At 36.2% G+C, this 19,127-nt stretch overlaps 1 protein-coding gene across 2 annotated transcripts in view; it reads right to left on the bottom strand.

The window, feature by feature from the left end:
- Positions 1–19,127, bottom strand: part of magi2b (membrane associated guanylate kinase, WW and PDZ domain containing 2b) — an 81,587-nt gene that overhangs the window by 28,039 nt on the left and 34,421 nt on the right. For both annotated transcript variants that reach the window (XM_079604611.1, XM_079604610.1), the window contains exons 3-9: positions 17,503–17,622; positions 15,695–15,910; positions 13,400–13,619; positions 9,191–9,270; positions 1,740–1,797; positions 1,475–1,596; positions 1,091–1,273 (exon numbers count right to left, since the gene is read on the bottom strand). In XM_079604611.1, coding sequence (XP_079460737.1) covers positions 1,091–1,273; positions 1,475–1,596; positions 1,740–1,797; positions 9,191–9,270; positions 13,400–13,619; positions 15,695–15,910; positions 17,503–17,622 — 999 coding nt within the window. The remainder of the gene's footprint in view (positions 1–1,090; positions 1,274–1,474; positions 1,597–1,739; positions 1,798–9,190; positions 9,271–13,399; positions 13,620–15,694; positions 15,911–17,502; positions 17,623–19,127) is intronic.

The raw sequence follows: 19,127 nt of genomic DNA on the forward strand, positions 1-19,127 counted from the left end.
TCCCCTTGTGTAGGCAGCATGCATCTTTCATAAAGAAGCCAATCCCAGAATGCACTGCGACAGGGGAGTAACATCATCCAAGATGGTGGACAAAATCAGAGAAATATTGATAATCACGTTAAAAATATTATAAATACAGGTGAAACTCGAAAAATTTGAATATCGTGTCTATATATTATATTAGTTTCACCTTTTAAGTTGAATTACTGAAATAAATTAACTTTTGCAGGGTATTATTATTATTTTTTTAAGTTTCACCTGTATATGTAAACTGTCTTATACTGTATATATGAAAATATATATTTTCATCAGCCATTACTCCAGTTTTCATTGTCAAATCATCATATTAGAATAATTTCTGAAGGATCATGTATTATCAATCTTGGAAACAGTTGTACTGCTTAATATTTTTTTTCAGGATTCTTTGATAGATAAAAAGTTAAAAAGAAAAGCATTTATTTAAAATGGAAACCTTTTGTAACAATATACACATTTTTCCCTCTTTAAAAAAAAGAAGAAGAAACTAATATTTCTATTCAGCAGGGATGTGTTAAATTGATAAAAAGTGACAGTAAAAAATGTGTATTATTAAAATATCAGTCAGCACGACATTGATAATAAATCATCAAGATCATGTGACACTGAAGACTGGAGTAATGAAGCTGAAAATTGAGCTTTGATCACAGGAATAGGTTACATTTTAAAGTATATTCAAATAGAAAACCATTATTTTAAATTGTAATAATATTTCACAATATTACTGTTTTCCTCTATTTTTGATCAAACAAATGCAGGCTTGGTTAGCATAAGATGCTTTTTTCAAAAACATTAAAAATAGTAATGTTTCCAAATTTTGACCGGTACTGTATATTATCTTAATAAAATAAATGACAAATATTATTTGCAATTTAACTAAATAACATATACGTATATACTATAAAGATATGCAATACCTATATAATAGAAATATTATTAATAATATCAAAGTTTCATAGATTCATAACCCAATTCACCCTAGAATATTCTGCTAGAATATAGCAAACTTTTAAAGTTTAACACTACGAGGCCCTGACTTCCTTGACCATCTCACCTGTGTCCATCTTGCCATCTTGGGCAGCAGGTCCTTCAGGTATAACGCTCTTGACCTGTAGGAACTCGTCCGGCTCGTCCCCACCAATGATGGTGAAGCCGAATCCCATGTTACTCTTCTGCAGCACCGTGGTGAGGAACGTCCCTTTGAGTTGCGTGGCGTCCCTCGTGAATGGAGGCTTTTCTGTGAAGACAAACACACATGAACAATCAGAGGAATGCACTGCGCACTGCACAACCACCTCTACTGCATGGTCTTTGGTGCTTCGGCATCTAAGCTAAAGTGACATGAAAGTAGGGCACACCTGAGCAACCCAAAACCGAGGAACACCAACAAACCAATTGGGTGAAGATGGCAAATATGGGCCACAGAGAAAAGAAGTACCTCTATATATCGTGGGCAATGGCAGCGCCGATAGACCTTGACTTTGCATTTGATGTTGCTGTTGGATCCTTCGTTTGGCCTCTAGGACTGGGTTCTCAAACTGTGTCCTTCTGTTAATGTGGCTGCGGGGCAGAACGAGCAGATATTTAAATCACGCTGGGACCCTCCCTCCCCCGGCGAACTTATTGAAGAGAATGACGCGGATGATTCGAGGTCGGATTCTGCAAATACTTGGTGCTTGATAAAAGAAATTTGATCAACTTACTCAACATAGTAACTGCCATAAATAGGGTCGTCTATTTTCTCCCAGCCATATGGAAGTTCTGTAGAAAGAAAAAAATAAGATGGTCGGCACCTCGTTGCAAACGTTCTTTATCCCCGCTGCATGTTAACCCGTATTTAATGTAGTCTGGGTTGTTTCCTTGCATAGTTCTGTTTTGTTTTATGTTCTTGCTCTGTTTTTTGAGGATTTTATATATTATCGATCAAACACGATTTATCACATTGAATACATATATATATATATATATATATATATATATATATATATATATATATATATATATATATATATATATGTGTGTGTGTGTGTGTGTACAGTATCTCTGTGTGTGTATAATAAATATATATACAATATATACAAATATATATACACAGTATATATATATATATATATATATTATATACAGTATATATATATATATATATATATATATATATATATATGTATATATACACACACACACATATTAGCACACTTTTATGTTAGATGCGATTAATCAAGATTAATCGATTTGCCGGTATTAATATATGTATATATATTGTTCTAAAACTAGTAAAATTCACTTTTTTGCAATTGGAATAAAGCTGAAATAAAGTAAAACAAATATTACATTAAAAAATTCTAAACATTTTAAGTTTAAGTTCTACAATTACTAAATTAACATTAAAAATAAGTTCAAACTAAACACAAAAATCTAAAAACAAAATCTAAAAACAACAGAAAAAAATACATAAAATTATACAAAAAATAAAAGCTACATAAAAAATATATATATGTAATTTTAATGAATATTTATATTTTTTTATTCTGAGAATCTTTTAGTTTTTAATTTTTTATTTAACCTGTGAACATTTTTTATTATTCCAAGCACGTGGAATTAGCATTGTTTAAGAAATGAGTTATGTAAATGAGTTATGTAAATGAGTTTTCCTTGCTTTGCCTTGATGCTGCATTATTTAATCAGGCTTCAAGTTAAGTATTACCATTCACTTTTATATTCATAAATAGTTACAACAACATTGAAAGGTGAGCCCGAGTGAATAAAACCTTCAGATGCAAGAAGCTTAAAATGAGCTATTTAATGCATGGCACGAAGCATGCGTGTCATGAAAACATTTCTCACAGTTTTCATTATAGTGAAGCCCAGTCCAGTAAATCAATAACCCCAGGGATGCCTGCAGCGTATGATAATACACGACACAAATCAGTCTAGACGTCTTTTAGAAACACACATTCTGCACACGCCAGAATTTCGATTGCGTATCCTCAACAATCCAGCCGGCCGTTCACGCTGGCAGTCAGTGTGTAAAACAAAGCTTAATTAGGACACACAGCGGTAAGTGAGGGGAGGTCTGGCAGCCCGAAGGTTAGAGCCAACATACTTTCATGCAATTCAATCTGCCCGAGAGACACAAAACAAATTAAAGAGCTGGCGAGATCACCATGACAACAAAGGGCTGTCATCACGTGCAGCGTTCAGGATGCTTTTCCCTGTCTGTTTTGTTTTCCAGCCAAATTTGACATGATTGAAACATCAAGAAAAAAATGGGATACATGCACAAACTCACTCAGTAATTATCAAAAACATCGCCAGTGGGACACGCTGCAGCTTTTGCCGGCGTTCTTCGGAAACACGCACGCATACATACATGCAGATGAAGTCACGCATGTGTGAATAAACAGTGTGCAGCAAACATGCAAATAAAGCTCATGTACACAAACACCAGGCTAACATAACTCATATCTCTTCAGACATCACCCTTCTCCAGTAATTAACCTCACACATGCCATGTTCGCTCCATCAGAGCTTGTCTACAGTGCCCCCCAGTTTTCCACATTAATGCTGCTTCGGACATGAATTATATCTCAAAACGTATAGTTTGTTGACAGGAGGTATGTAATGACTTTCCTAAAAATTTGATCTATGATCTGGCAGATGATTTAAAAAAAGCTATATATATAAAAAAAACAATAGGTCTATTATAAACACAAGTAAGGATCCAACTAGCAACGACCCAAAACACCCTAGCAACCACCAAACAATGTGCGACAAACTATCTAGAAACCACTCTAAACACCTAGTAACCTTCTAGCAACACTCATAACGACAGACCTGAAATGCCCTTACAAATATTTAGAATACCCTTGAAACTACTTAGCAACAACCTAGCAACCACTCAGAGGATCTACTCCTTACTACACCCTAGCAACCAGGAAACAATGCTTGAGGAAGTAACTACTGGAAACCTTTTAGAACAGCCTAGAAACCATCCAATAATGCTTTAAGAAGCCACTTAGAACGCCCTAGCAACCACCAAACAATGTCCTGGCAACCACTCAGTACACCTTGGCATCACAGCGGTAAGATTTCATTGATAAACATTACTGCAAATTAGAGCTGCATGATTCTGGATAAATTGAAAATCACGATTATTTTGTTTCAAAAAGAGATTGCTTTTCTCACATGATTCTGAACAGACAACTAAATAAAATAACATGTAAATTACTAGAGGATCTGATAAAATATTAATTGCTGCCGTCTATTTAAAAATGTTAAGTTAATTAGAATAAAAATTGGACTGAATGAATGATTCAATGACTCACTCATAAATACTGTGTCCGAAATCGCCTCTTATACCCTTAAATAGGGCACTATTTGAGGGAACAGCCATTTGTAGTGGTGTCCAAAACCATAGTGGACAATATCGAGTGCACTCATTCAATCCCACAATGCACTGCAATAACGAGTGTACAACCGATGTACGCTCAGCGGCTAAAGAATACCCATAATGCACTGTGACGGTCAAGTTGAATAAATTCCTGCGTCTCATCCGCGCCCGCAGCTGAATCATCCATCCATTCAGTTTCTAAACCTCTGGTCCTATGACGATACAGTGTATTAAACAGTCAGCTATACATTTACTTTCAAATCTCTTAAATTAATGATTCAATGACAAATATATTTGTAAGTTACTTGCCGCCACCTAGTGACGTAACAACGTAATCGATACAATTGTTATTTGAAGGGCGACATTATTTTCTAAAGTTTGGTGTATTCTGATCGCATCTGTGTTTATATCTGAAATATAAACTTTTATCCCAGTACTTCAATGATCATTTGAATTCTTGTAATAGAAATAATGATACTTTATGGTTGAAAAGACTGTTTGTGTAGCCGTTTCATACCTATACATGATAACTGCTCTTTCTGGATCAAACGCAGATTTGAATGTTCAGGTGTGAATTTGTCAAAGGTTTATTAGACAGAGAACTTTGCAACATCTGCAAAGTTACGAAGGTCAAAGTTCAAAGCAAAGGGAGATATTTTCTTTTAAAGAAATCGCTTTTTAAGCACTACAACAAACAGCTTGTAGGGACTACATGACATTCCTCCCGGATTGGTGACATCACTAACCCTAAAATTTACATAAACCCCGCCTCCGGGACAAGATTTATAGATTATCAAGACAGAACATGCTAATCAATGACAAGAAGATAACTACACATAAGTTACATAAATTCATCAACTAATCATTCAGAAATGTTTTGTACATTTTGTCACTACTCCGGTTTGAACATAAAAGGCTAAACGTTTTTTTTTTAATTTTCAGTGCATGTCTGTGTGAGGTAATCGAAGCTGCTAAGAACGAGCTCTTGAAGCTCCGCCCTCTGTGCCGGGAGTAGCAGCTTATTTGCATTTAAAGAAACAGACACAACAACGGTGCGTTTTTGCTCACCCTCAAAAAGTGGCAATTTGAGCTAAAACTTCACATACACACTCTGGGGACATCCGAGATTTATTTTACATGTTGTGAAAGGGGCATTATACCACCCCTTTAAATCAAGATCACAATCATTTAACGATTAATCATGCAGCTTTAATGCAAATGTAAAAATGAAAAACATAATATTGCTATTTTTTTTATTATTATGGACATTGAGAAAATTTTATATATTTTTCCTGACACAATTTTTTTTCCCAAAATCCTAATAAAGCCATGCTGTGTTCAGATAGTCATTAGTTGAGTGAATGGATGCTGAGCTGAACAGAACGCTGGGTTGGAGGAGGTGGGAGAGGAGCAGGTGTGACGGCCGACGAGGTTCTCGCACCTCCCTAGGAGGGTTAGAGCAATCAAATCCCTCCTACACACACACACACACACAACCGGCTACACCGCATCCGCTGATGCTAGCTTGACCCTCTGTCTCGCAAACAGAACCCAGTCTCATATTCAGGGTTTACGTTAAGAACAGCGGACGAGAATCTTATATGCATCACATACGCAGCTTTAACTGAGAGAGAAAGACGAGTAACACACCAGATGGCGACACTTTCTTAATAGAAAAAAGTGAGAAGTGTGACATAACCTTGGCTGGATTTACTGGAGCTTTCTTTTAAAGATTATAGCTTGGTATGGAGCCAAATGAATCCAAATGTATCCATGCAGAGTTATATTCCCTATGTTAAATATTTAATCCAATTTATAATAGGTCATGTTTATCACTTCTCTTTATAACACCTATAGGTAACTTATACGGAGGTGCAAAAGCAACATATTTTCAGTGTTTAAAAAAAAAAAAAATCATATAAAATATAACAATCTACAAAATGTTAACTACTCAAAGCTCCCGCATGAGCAAGCTTTATTGCAAATAAAAAATGTAAACATTATTTATAAGTACAATGAATATGGACAACGGGATATGATGTCATGCTCTTAGGCTTCTGTTTTGAATAAATAATGAATTCTAAACAACAAATAATATTCAAAATGTTTAAATACATTACCTACTTAATGCTCCCACAATACTGCGAGCCCTCATTATAAATTAAAAATGTTTATAAATTTAACAAATATTACTTCTTCAGCAATGCTTGACAGATGTTAAATGTACCACTTTTTACTTTATTTTATTTTTATAAGTTTTAATATATTACCTACTCAATGTGTGCATGATATTGCTATTTAATTGTAATAAATATAATGCTATAATGCTTAACAGATTATTAATGCACCACTTTTAGAGAAAATCCAACATTATTTAGAGAAAATCGTATGTTTTTTTTATGCAGGACCATTATGGGCCCTTCATGGTTTAAAGACAATGATCTAACCCAGACCACCTTAAATATATTTTCTCAAGCCTCCTTAAATCAATGGTCCTCCATTGGCAGTTTCCATGGCAACTATGGGAGAAGTCTCTTTTTCAGGCTCTTTCATTCACTGAGTAGCTTATGTATATTTGAGTGCATTGAATGCACAAGTGTAAATATGAGCGTGTGCCGGATGCGTCTTTAAATGTCCTGTGAAATTTGTGCTATCAAAAGCAACCAGCAGGGCTCATTAACTAGCAAGCAGACAGCAGAGTACATTTTGGAGCGTTAGAACAATGGACAAATTATTCCATTGTTGCTAAATTAAGCAGACACGCCTCTGAAATTACACAAAGATGTTTAAGAGTTTGTGACTAACACTGATTTTGAAGGCAAAATTAGTTTGACACAAACAGCTCATCTTTTATCTAGCCTTTGATGGGAATTTATGATGAATCTGTGCGGCCCCATGAGGATCATAATCAGACATCTGAATTCAATTCTCACTAATGTACATGTCTGAACTTTGAAGTGAGATGTGGATCAAATTTGCAATGCACAAAGTGATTTTTACGCAGCAGATAGTATTGAACACAATGGAAATCAATCATGATTATGTGTATGAGCTTACGTTGTTGCACAGACCTGCCCAAAAAATAGATCTATGTTGTACTACGGAGAGGTATATTAGTAGTCATGTCACAGAAAGGCATTAAAAGGCCTGTGGAAAGAGATATTGATTTCTCTGGCCCCATTAAATTGCATTTTAATTCAACAGAAGGTTTCAAAGATGGTAGATTTGGGTACATAAAATCACCATTCATAATGAACAGACAAATGAACAAACAAATGAATGCATGAATGAATGAATGAGTGAATGAATGAATGAATGAATGAATGAATGAATGAATGAATGAATGAATGAATGAATGAATGAATGAATGAACGAACGAATAATCAAATGAATGAACGAATTAACAAATGAATGAATGAATGAACAACAAACAAAAGAATGAATGAACAACAAACAAATTAATGAATGAACAACGAGCGAGCGAACGAACGAACGAACGAACAAACGAACGAACGAAGGCATGGATAAATGGCTTTATGGATGAATGTATGAACAAAAACAAAGAGGATGGATGGATGACTGAAAAAAACAATCAAACAAATGAATAACCAAACAAATGATTAAATGATCATGAATTGTTGAAATTAATGAATTGAGGATATATGGCCTGATGGATGGATGGATGGATGGATGGATGGATGGATGGATGGATGGATGGATGAACAAACAAACAAATTTATAAACAAAAAATGAATGATGAATGGCTTTATAGGATAAACTTTTGATTGAACAAACAAATGAATGAACAAGCAAACAAATGTATAGAGGAGAGATAGTTAAAGGATGGGCAAATGAATAAACTGATTGATGATGGACGGTAGGATAGATGGCTTAGTGGATGAATGAATGAACAAACAAATGGAGAAAGGATGGTTGGATGGATGGATGGATGGATGGATGGATGGATGGATGGATGAACAAACGCACAAATTAATCAACAAGGAAATGAATAGAGGATAAATGGCTTAATGGATTAATGAACTAACAAACGCTTGGATGGATGGATGGACAAACAAATTGAGCAAATTAATAAATGAATAGAGGATAATGGCTTAACGGATGAATGAACTAACAAACAGATGGATGGATGGATGGTTGGATGGGACAAAAAATTAACAAGCAAATTAAGCAAATTAATAAATGAATAGAGGATAAATGGCTTAATGGATTAATAAACTAACAAAAGGTTGGTTGGATGGATGGATGGACAAACGAACAACTGATTCAGCAAGCAATCGAATGAATGAGTGAATGAATGAATAAATTAATAAATGAATGAATGAATGGAGGATTGATGCTTAATGGACTAATGGATAAACAAATGAATGGATTTAAAGATGAGTGGCTTTATAGATGGTGAAATAAACAAAATGATTGGTTTAACGAACAAAAAAGAAGAAAGATTAAAGAGATAAACTGATGCATCAATGCTGAATGAACTTTCTTTTTATCCAATCCATCCATCCATTCATAAACACAGTGAGTAAACATCATGAGCTAGCAGAGTGTGTCTTTCTGGATGTTTCATGAAACCAGAGCATGTCCTGACATCGTGAACAAACGCACAAAATGGAAATTCGTGTTACACTCTCACACGCACGTCTCCGGGGGAGGGGGTACAAGTAGAGGTCACGACATCAAATTTCTCCAAGCGGAAAAAGGAGAAACATACTCACACACACGTTAAAACACCAGCGCACTCACCATCTTCCTCACATTCCTCCGGGGGCTTGGCTTTCTTCGCTAGTCGAGGGTCGAGCCATGACGTCGTTTTGGTATTGTGACTGAAAAGAAAATAATTTTGTAACAATTAATAGTACATATGATAGACAGAGTTTAGTTACCATTATCCGAATCGGAAGCATTTTTATGTCTTATGTCAGCCACATGTTGGTACAAGGCTCACTTTGAAATGTAAAACATTCTAGACTAGATATCCCAGAAGGCCTCAGTCACAGTGGTTGGGGGTTTTGCAGTTAAAACAATGACAATCAATAGTTTTAATAAGTCCCTCGTTTCTCATTAAGGACAGATGGAGGGAGGGGAACATCTTTCTCTCACTCTTAAGACCGTTCTTCCCTCTGTTACTCTGGCAGATTCAGTTTTATGGTGATCCAGTCATCATCATCATGATTCATGATGGTAACAGAAGATTCAATGATTGGTTGGCATCATCACTAAACATTTCATGGAAGTCCATGTGCAGCATTTTATATTCTATAAAAAAACACTGCTTTTTATGACTAATTATTTTAATATTTTGGTTTTTATCAATGAAAAACCTTCCGTGTAGCATTCATCCTTAATTGTATGATTTAGTTAAAATAAAATAGATATGAAAATATGAATTCATTATTAATACTTATTATATAATTCACATTAAATTTTTATATATATATATATATATATATATATACACACAAAAATAATTAATAAAAAAACTATTAATTTCAGAGGCAAGTATTCCTTATATAATAAAGTAAAATACATAATATATACATAAATACATAAAATATATAACTAAGTATATAATTTTAGCCAGCGCCGCCTGCTGGATTTTTTTCCTCTTTTCTTTTTTGTAGCAAAAACAACCCTAAATTCCCTAAAAATGTAATATATGCTCATAAATAATTCATATTTAAAAATTCAACTCTGAGAGAAGAGTTAATTTTCTAGTATGTTTAGAATTCATGTAACTAGCTTTTCTATGGCTATGTTCACCCTAGTGAAATATATATATATATATACATATATATATATATATATATATATATATATATATATATATATATATATATATACTAAAATGGATTTGAAATGGATTTAAGTATATTACAAATACATTTACATAATTATGTACTTACAGTTTTTTACGATCGCTATGACAGTTTTTTCAATACATTTAACAATTTTCCTAAACTCTTAACGCACCAACACACCTAAAACACACAATTGGCAAAACGGTTAATTTCATTCTCAAAATCACACATTGTAAACTAAACTCCAAAACTCATTTTCAAAATACAATAATACACTAACACTATACACTATATGTAACAAAACACTGCAAACATGTTTCAAAATCAAATAATTATTCAAAACACTAACACATGTTCTCTTCCAACAGGAACATTTAGTCAATCATAACACAATGACAAAAAAAACACTAACATCAGCTGAAATTACAGAAACTGCATTATTTTATGTGTCAGGTCTGCCCTTATACAATATACAGTATATTGTATTGATCATAGATTGTGTTTTGCACTGTAGTTTCTTTTGAAGCCTCTCTACATTTTTGTTTTGTTGGGTTTAGTAAATGCATGCATTTTGTTTCTTTTGCTGCAGAAACTCAATAGAAAATATGAATGACCATCTCAGAGTAGCTTTATGTACAGTTTATATTAAAAAAAAAACAGAGACAGAATTGCTGCAGTAAAGACTTTTTTAGCAAAAGGACATTACTGCAAGATATACCTCTCCCTTGTCCTTGTCCCACTCCTCTCCCTTGTCCTGGTCCTTGCCCCACTCCTCTCCCTTGTCCTTGTCCCACTCGTCTCCCTTGTCCTGGTCCTTGCCCCACTCCTCTCCCTTGTCCTAGTCCTTGCCCCACTCCTCTCCCTTGTCCTGGTCCTTGCCCCACTCATCTCCCTTGTCCTAGTCCTTGCCCCACTCCTCTCCCTTGTCCTGGTCCTTGCCCCACTCGTCTCCCTTGTCCTGGTCCTTGCCCCACTCCTCTCCCTTGTCCTTGCCCCACTCCTCTCCCTGGTCCTTGCCCCACTCCTCTCCCTTGTCCTTGTCCCACTCCTCTCCCTTGTCCTGGTCCTTGCCCCACTCCTCTCCCTTGTCCTTGTCCCACTCGTCTCCCTTGTCCTGGTCCTTGCCCCACTCCTCTCCCTTGTCCTGGTCCTTGCCCCACTCCTCTCCCTTGTCCTGGTCCTTGCCCCACTCCTCTCCCTTGTCCTGGTCCTTGCCCCACTCCTCTCCCTTGTCCTGGTCCTTGCCCCACTCCTCTCCCTTGTCCTGGTCCTTGCCCCACTCCTCTCCCTTGTCCTGGTCCTTGCCCCACTCCTCTCCCTTGTCCTGGTCCTTGCCCCACTCCTCTCCCTTGTCCTGGTCCTTGCCCCACTCCTCTCCCTTGTCCTGGTCCTTGCCCCACTCCTCTCCCTTGTCCTGGTCCTTGCCCCACTCCTCTCCCTTGTCCTGGTCCTTGCCCCACCCCTCTCCCTTGTCCTGGTCCTTGCCCCACTCCTCTCCCTTGTCCTGGTCCTTGCCCCACTCCTCTCCCTTGTCCTGGTCCTTGCCCCACTCCTCTCCCTTGTCCTGGTCCTTGCCCCACTCGTCTCCCTTGTCCTGGTCCTTGCCCCACTCCTCTCCCTTGTCCTTGCCCCACTCCTCTCCCTTGTCCTTGTCCCACTCCTCTCCCTTGTCCTTGTCCCACTCGTCTCCCTTGTCCTGGTCCTTGCCCCACTCCTCTCCCTTGTCCTGGTACTTGTCTTCCTCTCCCTTGTGCAGGCATTTTTCTTTCTTTCTTTCTTTCTTTCTTTCTTTCTTTCTTTCTTTCTTTCTTTCTTTCTTTCTTTCTTTCTTTCTTTCTTTCTTTCTTTCTTTGTGTTGCTCTATATTGTTCATTTTCCACACAAGATCAGCCCAAAGAGTCCTCTTTTATAACATATGGTCATGCGATTGAAATAAACTCAACACCTGAGTGTGTAATTTATATATTTGCATAACTTCAATAAGCTGTTTCTCAGTAGCAATTGGATAAAATACAGGGAAATGTTTCAAATCACAATATGATCAGCTGTTCACTTTGACTTTAGCCTATATAAGTTATGTTTAGAACATGATGTTTTCTGTTCTGACATACAGTGTGAAAGCATTTGTAAATTTGGCAGTAAAATTACATAGTTTTGGTATTGGTTGAGCTTGTGTGTAAAAGAAGTTCAAGCATTTTAAATTTGTGTTAACTGTATGCATTTTGTGTCAAAGCAACAAGAAATGTGTTCCTTGTATAGCCTACAAAGACTGATGTTGAGCTAACCGTGTTAAGAGTTTAGGAAACTTGTTAAATGTATTGAAAAAACTGTCATAGTGATTGTAAAAAACTGTAATATAAATACCCTGCAATTGTACTTTTAGTATACTAAACTGGTATACTTAAAGTCTGCTTAATTGGAACAACTAATCTTGTACTTAATGCACTTCAATCATGCAGAAATAGTTCTGCAGTCTAACTAAAGGTATACTTAAGTATACTTGATTGTGCTAAAGTTACACTTAAGGTACACTTTAAATATCTTGCATTTAAAGACTGATATTATACAGAGATCATTCAATCCTAATTATTAATGATAATAAAACACATTTTAGGCTTAGGCTAATATTAAGAAATGTTCAAATCACAGAAAAGAAAGAACCGACTGAAAAGAATAATTCATTCACGAATGATTGGCATCGCATCGCAGGGGAAAGGGTTTCTCCACAGTGAGCAATATTGCGTTAAAAGACGTCTAATAGCCGCCCAAACACAGCCCTGACGGCTAGGCTAAAGCAAGGCAAAATTTGGAGACGTCTAACTATAGGCCAAGAATAGGCACACAGGCTACGCATAGAACATGTTAAAGAAATTAAACCAAACACCTTTTAATCACTGTTGACTGGAATATCATACATCTCGCAAGGCGCCGCTGATTTTAGCTACATTTCCAACCCTACTGTGTATAAAGTCCTGCAAATCATTTCGAAAATGCAGTCAACTGCACTGCATTACACTGAGTGAGCTCAATACGGCAAACATAAATAATTCAGACATCCCTAACAATCTGTAAAAGAGGACTGTGCAACAGGTAGCGCTCCATATGTTCACACCTCTTTCATTATGAAGTGTGCTTTGAAGTGCACTTCACTCACTCTATGAAGTAAACTTCTCCTTTTTCAGTGTAGGCCATCTCCCAGTTGTCTGGCAAAGGGCCCAGGTCATCATTCTCCTGGGAGTCTTGTGGGGACTTGGGGGCGTCTACTTCTTCCTCCTGGGCATCTGTGGCGGTGGGGGTGGGGGTCTCAGGTGGGCATGGCTGGACGGGCACGTCTCCAGAAGCGTCGGTGCTCTTGTCCTCATGTTCGCTCGATTCTTTGAGGTAAACAAAAGAAATCAGTGTCAGCCTGACCTTCTGACTGAGACTTATTTGACTGTAGATTCTTAGAAAAGGATGGTACAAAGAGATACTGTTACATGAATCAAACAAGTAATGATTACTCATTATTAACTCGTATTAACAGATATTAAAAAATTTGACACCACCAACGAGTAAATGAGTCTCAATGCGGCAATTTTTTTATCCAAATCCGGCTCCTCGTAAAGATTAATCAATCCTTTGTGAAAAAGAAGTGTGCTTAATTGACCCTTCGCAGGGAGTTTGATTGACAGGTGATCTGACCAATCATACTTCGCCATCCGCCATTTTGTCCGACAAAGCAGTCAGGAGAGTTAGTAGATTAACATGGGAGGATTTGAACTTGAAAAACGGAGTGTACTGACGCCTTCCGCGGTTAAAACAACATTCCTCCTGATGTTCATTCATGTTTATTTGATGCTATAAATGAACTAGAAGGAAGAGATGATCGGTTCACGAGCAGCTTTAACTGAGGCTTTTATTGTTTAAATTTCTTTAAAAAAATGACCAAATTTGAAAGGTGAGACTTCGTTTAATATGTTTAATATCAAAAGTAACCCAAAAGTATCCTGGTCTGTCCTGTCTGTCAGCGCGTGTCAATGTCCTCTCTGCTCCACGATGTATTTTTCACTGCGTGAGAACATGGTGTGGCGTGAGAACGGCATGGCTTGTCGGACATAGCAACAGTAACTAAGGGGGCGGGTCTTAGCGAACGGCCAATTGTATTGAATGAGCACTTATTTTGTACTTCAAACCTTAAAAGTATATATTAAAATATCCTTGCAGATAACATATTAATAAAAATAAAAGGCCATTTGCACTTTCATGATTTACACACTTTTAAAAAGTGCACTTTTTAATAATGTCAAATTAAAAGTTAAACAGCACATGTCAAATTGTTGTTCTAATAATCTTTTGTTGTGCACTTATTTTGATGTGCTGACTAACATATTAAGCACGATTATAATTTTAACTGTAGTGCGTTCTTCGATGAATCTGATCTCACGAACGTTCTAAGATGTGTAATCATTTTCAAGGAAACTCACGGCTAAAGTAGTTCCCGGCAGGTCTTGACCGCATAACAGTTTTATATCACTTCGCCAAATGATTTCAGTTATTTCAAAGGTCCTTACAGACTACAACAACAAAATAACCAAACCCCACAGCGACACTGACCAAGCAAATAAATATAGTAAACTAAGTAATTAAGTAAGTATAGTAAATATAGTAAAAAGCGCTGTTCTTGAAGCAGAAAAACTTACAGACAAACTTATAGTCTCGCTATTAGTAGAGACACTGCTGCTGAACACTGTTGAGAGACACACCGACGCCGATTATTCACATACACTTAATCTCTCTCTCTATCTCTCTAATAACTGCATTAATAACTGCATGCATCAATGGCTCAAGCCTCCGTTACTAGCTCTAAAATTACGCTTTGTAATTAGCAACAGAGGAGTGGAATGAGATGCGTAAGAAATTAGTCCTACACACAAGAGCGTTTTAAGGACAAAAACCTGACAAATATCTTGAAATATAACATCTGAACAATGTTGTGAGGTGTGGTAACCATAGTATAAGTGGAATAATTGACTACAGTCTATTGAATTATTAGAAAATACCGCTTTGCGTCGTGGCCGCATCACAACCGTGGGGGAGTCAATCATTCCCTACATTTTAAAAGTATCAAATTGCAACTTCATCATTACAAATGTTTAATTTCAAATACATTTAAATACATGACATAAAAGTTTGATGACATGACATGTATGTATATGGCATTCTCCATATATTAAATTGTTCTAATGAAAATAATACCAACAGAAAAATGCCACCAGCCCAATAATTAAAAGCCTCGTTTTCTCTGTATATTTTCATCTTTGAGTTACGAACAACAGAAGAGTTTAAATAATGCTCCAGACTCTCATCTGAAATGTCTTTCATTAGAAATCAGTCGCACAACTATGAAGCCCTCATAATTGACTTAGTTGGGTCATTCTAAACTATCTGGGTAACAGTGGTAGGTTGTAACCTGGTGTGATGGCGATGCCGTTGCCATTGACGATGGGGCTCTCTTCCTCCTCTTCTTCTGGTGGCTCAATGCTGTCCTTCTCCATGTTGCTGACGGACTTGTTTCTCTTCCTTTTTCCCTCTGCACTGGGTCGGGCACCGGGCAAGAGTTGGTCCGTCACATTAAACAGCATCTGCGTGGGTTCGGCAGGAGGCTTTGGCGTGCCATAGAAGTTATCTAGAAACAACAACAACAAAAAAATGGTTTGGGTATGTTTGGGACTTAAAAAAATGGGACTTCCACAGCTACTTGGCATGCAAAAAGGTGAAGTCAGACTTTTCAAGTAACTTTTCAATCATGTTTTGTCATGAACTTTGCTGGAGTTATTTTTTGCTGTGATGTTTGCCATTACGGCACCCTTGTGCACTGGCGACTCAATAATTTCATTCAAGATTGAAAAGAAATCATGTGTATCCAGGGAAATCTGTTTAATGATTAAAAACTGAGCTCCTGTGCGGGTAACGGCACAGGCTTTATGAATTCATTTGCAAGACTTCAGGGACAGGAACAGAAGAGGTGAAGTTCATATATTCATTTACATTACAGCCTGTGACCCAGAATCATTGACTGGGAGTGGGTTAACTTAAAGGGTTAGTTCACCCAAAAATTAAAATTCTGTCATTAATTAATCACTCTCATGTCGTTCCAAACCCGTAAGACTTTCGTTGATCTTCGGAACACAAATGAAGATCATTTTAATTAAATCTGAGAGCTTTCTGTCCCTAAATTGACAGTCTAAGCAACTACCACTTTCAAGCCCCAGAAAGGTAGTAAAAACATCATTTACGTAACAACATTCGCTCTCGTGTCAACACATATGCGTCATGCTCTCAGATTTCATTAAAAAGATCTTCATTTGTGCTCCGAAGATGAACGAAAGTTTTCATTTTTGGGTGAACTAACCCTTTAAAGTGAAATCACCTCAAAAAAGACCATATGAAGCCTATAAAATCAATATATCCACAGTTGCTCTGACTTCTATTTCAATATTTTATATTCTAAATCCTGTTAAATGACAAGCACAGTCATTTGTATTGTGTTGACATGAACCATGATTGGATTATAGCTATTGCTAGTCAGAGGAAGACAGTATTTTTCTCATTCTATAGATAGAGCATTTAATTGGACAAATATATGGATATGCACAATTTTGGTACATTTTTTGGTCGTTTTTCCCCCCCCAATGTTTTTGAAAGAAGTCTCTTATGCTCACCAAGTTGCATTTATTTGATCAAAATACATTAAAAATGGTATTATTGTGAAATATTATAACAATTTAACTGTTTTCTATTTAAATTAATGGTGTTTTAAAGATTAACTTTAAGTGAGTTTTAGATGATTTCAAAGGTAATCAAAATGTAAAAAATAAGGGAAAAATCCCCCAATAATCAAAATGATCCCTATTAAAGCTACAAAATTAAATCTCAAAAATCTCAAATTTGCATTTCTCTGCAGTTTTAGAGAGAATATAAAGTTATTCTCAAAGTGCCTGACTGAATCTGTTATGATGCTGTGCCTCACAGAATCATGGGAAGGAACTCCTCTCCTCATAAAGGGAAAAGAAACCTGCGTCTGAAAGTAGTCCACACACCTCAGTCGGTCCTCAAGAGACCAAACTGCACTAGATCTGATTACCTTTGCTCAATGTCAAAGACTTTTTTTGCGGTAAAATCAAGCCAATTTAAGAAAATTCATATTCCAGCCTGTTATGCCGTTTTTATATTTCAAGGGGTAATGATTTGGGAGGTTTAACAGTGAATTTCACTTACCTTCGTACGTTCCACTTTCTAACAAGGCCCCACTTTTCTCTAATTCCATAAACCGCTCAATGCTCACAAAGTTGTAGTCCACGCCTGGGACCTCCCCCTCTTTGGGCTGTCTCGTCGTGCCTGCAGACAAAACAACACATACTTTATCACATCTGTCCGAATGCTGGTAAAAGACAATCACAATCCTATACCATGGTATACAACCAAGTTGATTTTAAATGTATTTTATTTTAATTATTGTTTTTTTTTAATAGGACAGTACAAAAAAAAGCACGATCCCTGTAAAAGTGCTGGAAATTAAGTTTAAATTGAAGAATGTTTGACAATTATGTTGATATATAATTATTCAAAGATACAAAGTAATAAACAGCAATATTTATCTTTATATTTTTACAAAAAATATTTGAATATACAAAAACGGTAACATACTCAGTTTGGACCGAGCTGTTGAATCAAATTTAAAAGGATTCACTGAAATGGACAGTTTGAGCTGTCACAGAAATGAATCAGACTTGTTATTATCTTCTGAAGTTTAACGAAAGTTAATGGACAAATCAAATGTGCATAAAAATGACGAAAATTCACAATATTGCTTATTTTTATATTGCAGGAAAACTGTGAATTGTTAGTGTATCTTTTATATTCAGCAAGTCAGTAAGATTTTTTTTTACAAAAATAAAGTTTTATTCACAGAAGCATTAAATTGATCAAAAGTGACATTAAATATGTTTATATTACAAAATAATTTTAAATAAATGCTGTTCTTTTAAACTTTTAAAAAGAAAAAAAACAAAGTTTCCATAAAAATATTATGGAAAGTTTTCAATATTTCAAATCAGCATATTATAATGATTTCCATAAAGAATCATATATATGTGTGTGTGTGTGTGTGTGTGTGTGTGTGTGTGTGTGTGTGTGTGTGTGTGTGTGTGTGTGTGTGTGTGTGTGTGTGTGTGTGTGTGTATTTTAATTAATATATTTTTGATCAAATAAATGCAGCTTGGTGAGCATATAAAACTTCTTTTAAAAACATTTTTCAAAAATCTTACTGACTACAAATATATAGCTCCAAAAACTTTCTGGTACTTTTTTTGAAAGGAGCAGCATTAATAATGCATTCATACAATTAGCAGAACAAATAATGACAAACAATCAGGTCAAAAAAATGAAGCAATAAAGTAACTCAAGTGTCGTTTCCAAGTTCCATATTGACTGTTTATGTAAATTTGCAGCATAATTAATGCATTAACTGAGGCTGAGTCTTCTGAGGGTAATCAAACATTCTTAAGAAATCAGGAACTGGGGATTTGCAAGACACATACTTAGCAACGATATCATAATCCAGTCCCTTGAGCTCTAAACCAAATCGTCTCTGATTTCCAAAAAAATCTCACTCTGAAGGGGAAAAAATAAATAAATAAAGCTTTTGGCTAGTGAACTTCCCCATGAGAAAAACAGTCCATCCCTGCTGTTTGCTTTTACATGTTGCCTTTAATGACCTTCCCATCATGCCAAAGCAATGACCAATGATCAGGTGAAACAGACATTTATTACTCAATGCCGAGGGGAAAACACTTACAAGACGTGAGCCATTCAAATTACTCATTCAGAAAAGCCATTTCATG

This window comes from Phoxinus phoxinus (genome assembly GCF_949152265.1).
Source record: "Phoxinus phoxinus genome assembly, chromosome: 25".
In the NCBI taxonomy this organism is placed as follows: Eukaryota; Metazoa; Chordata; class Actinopteri; order Cypriniformes; family Leuciscidae; genus Phoxinus; species Phoxinus phoxinus.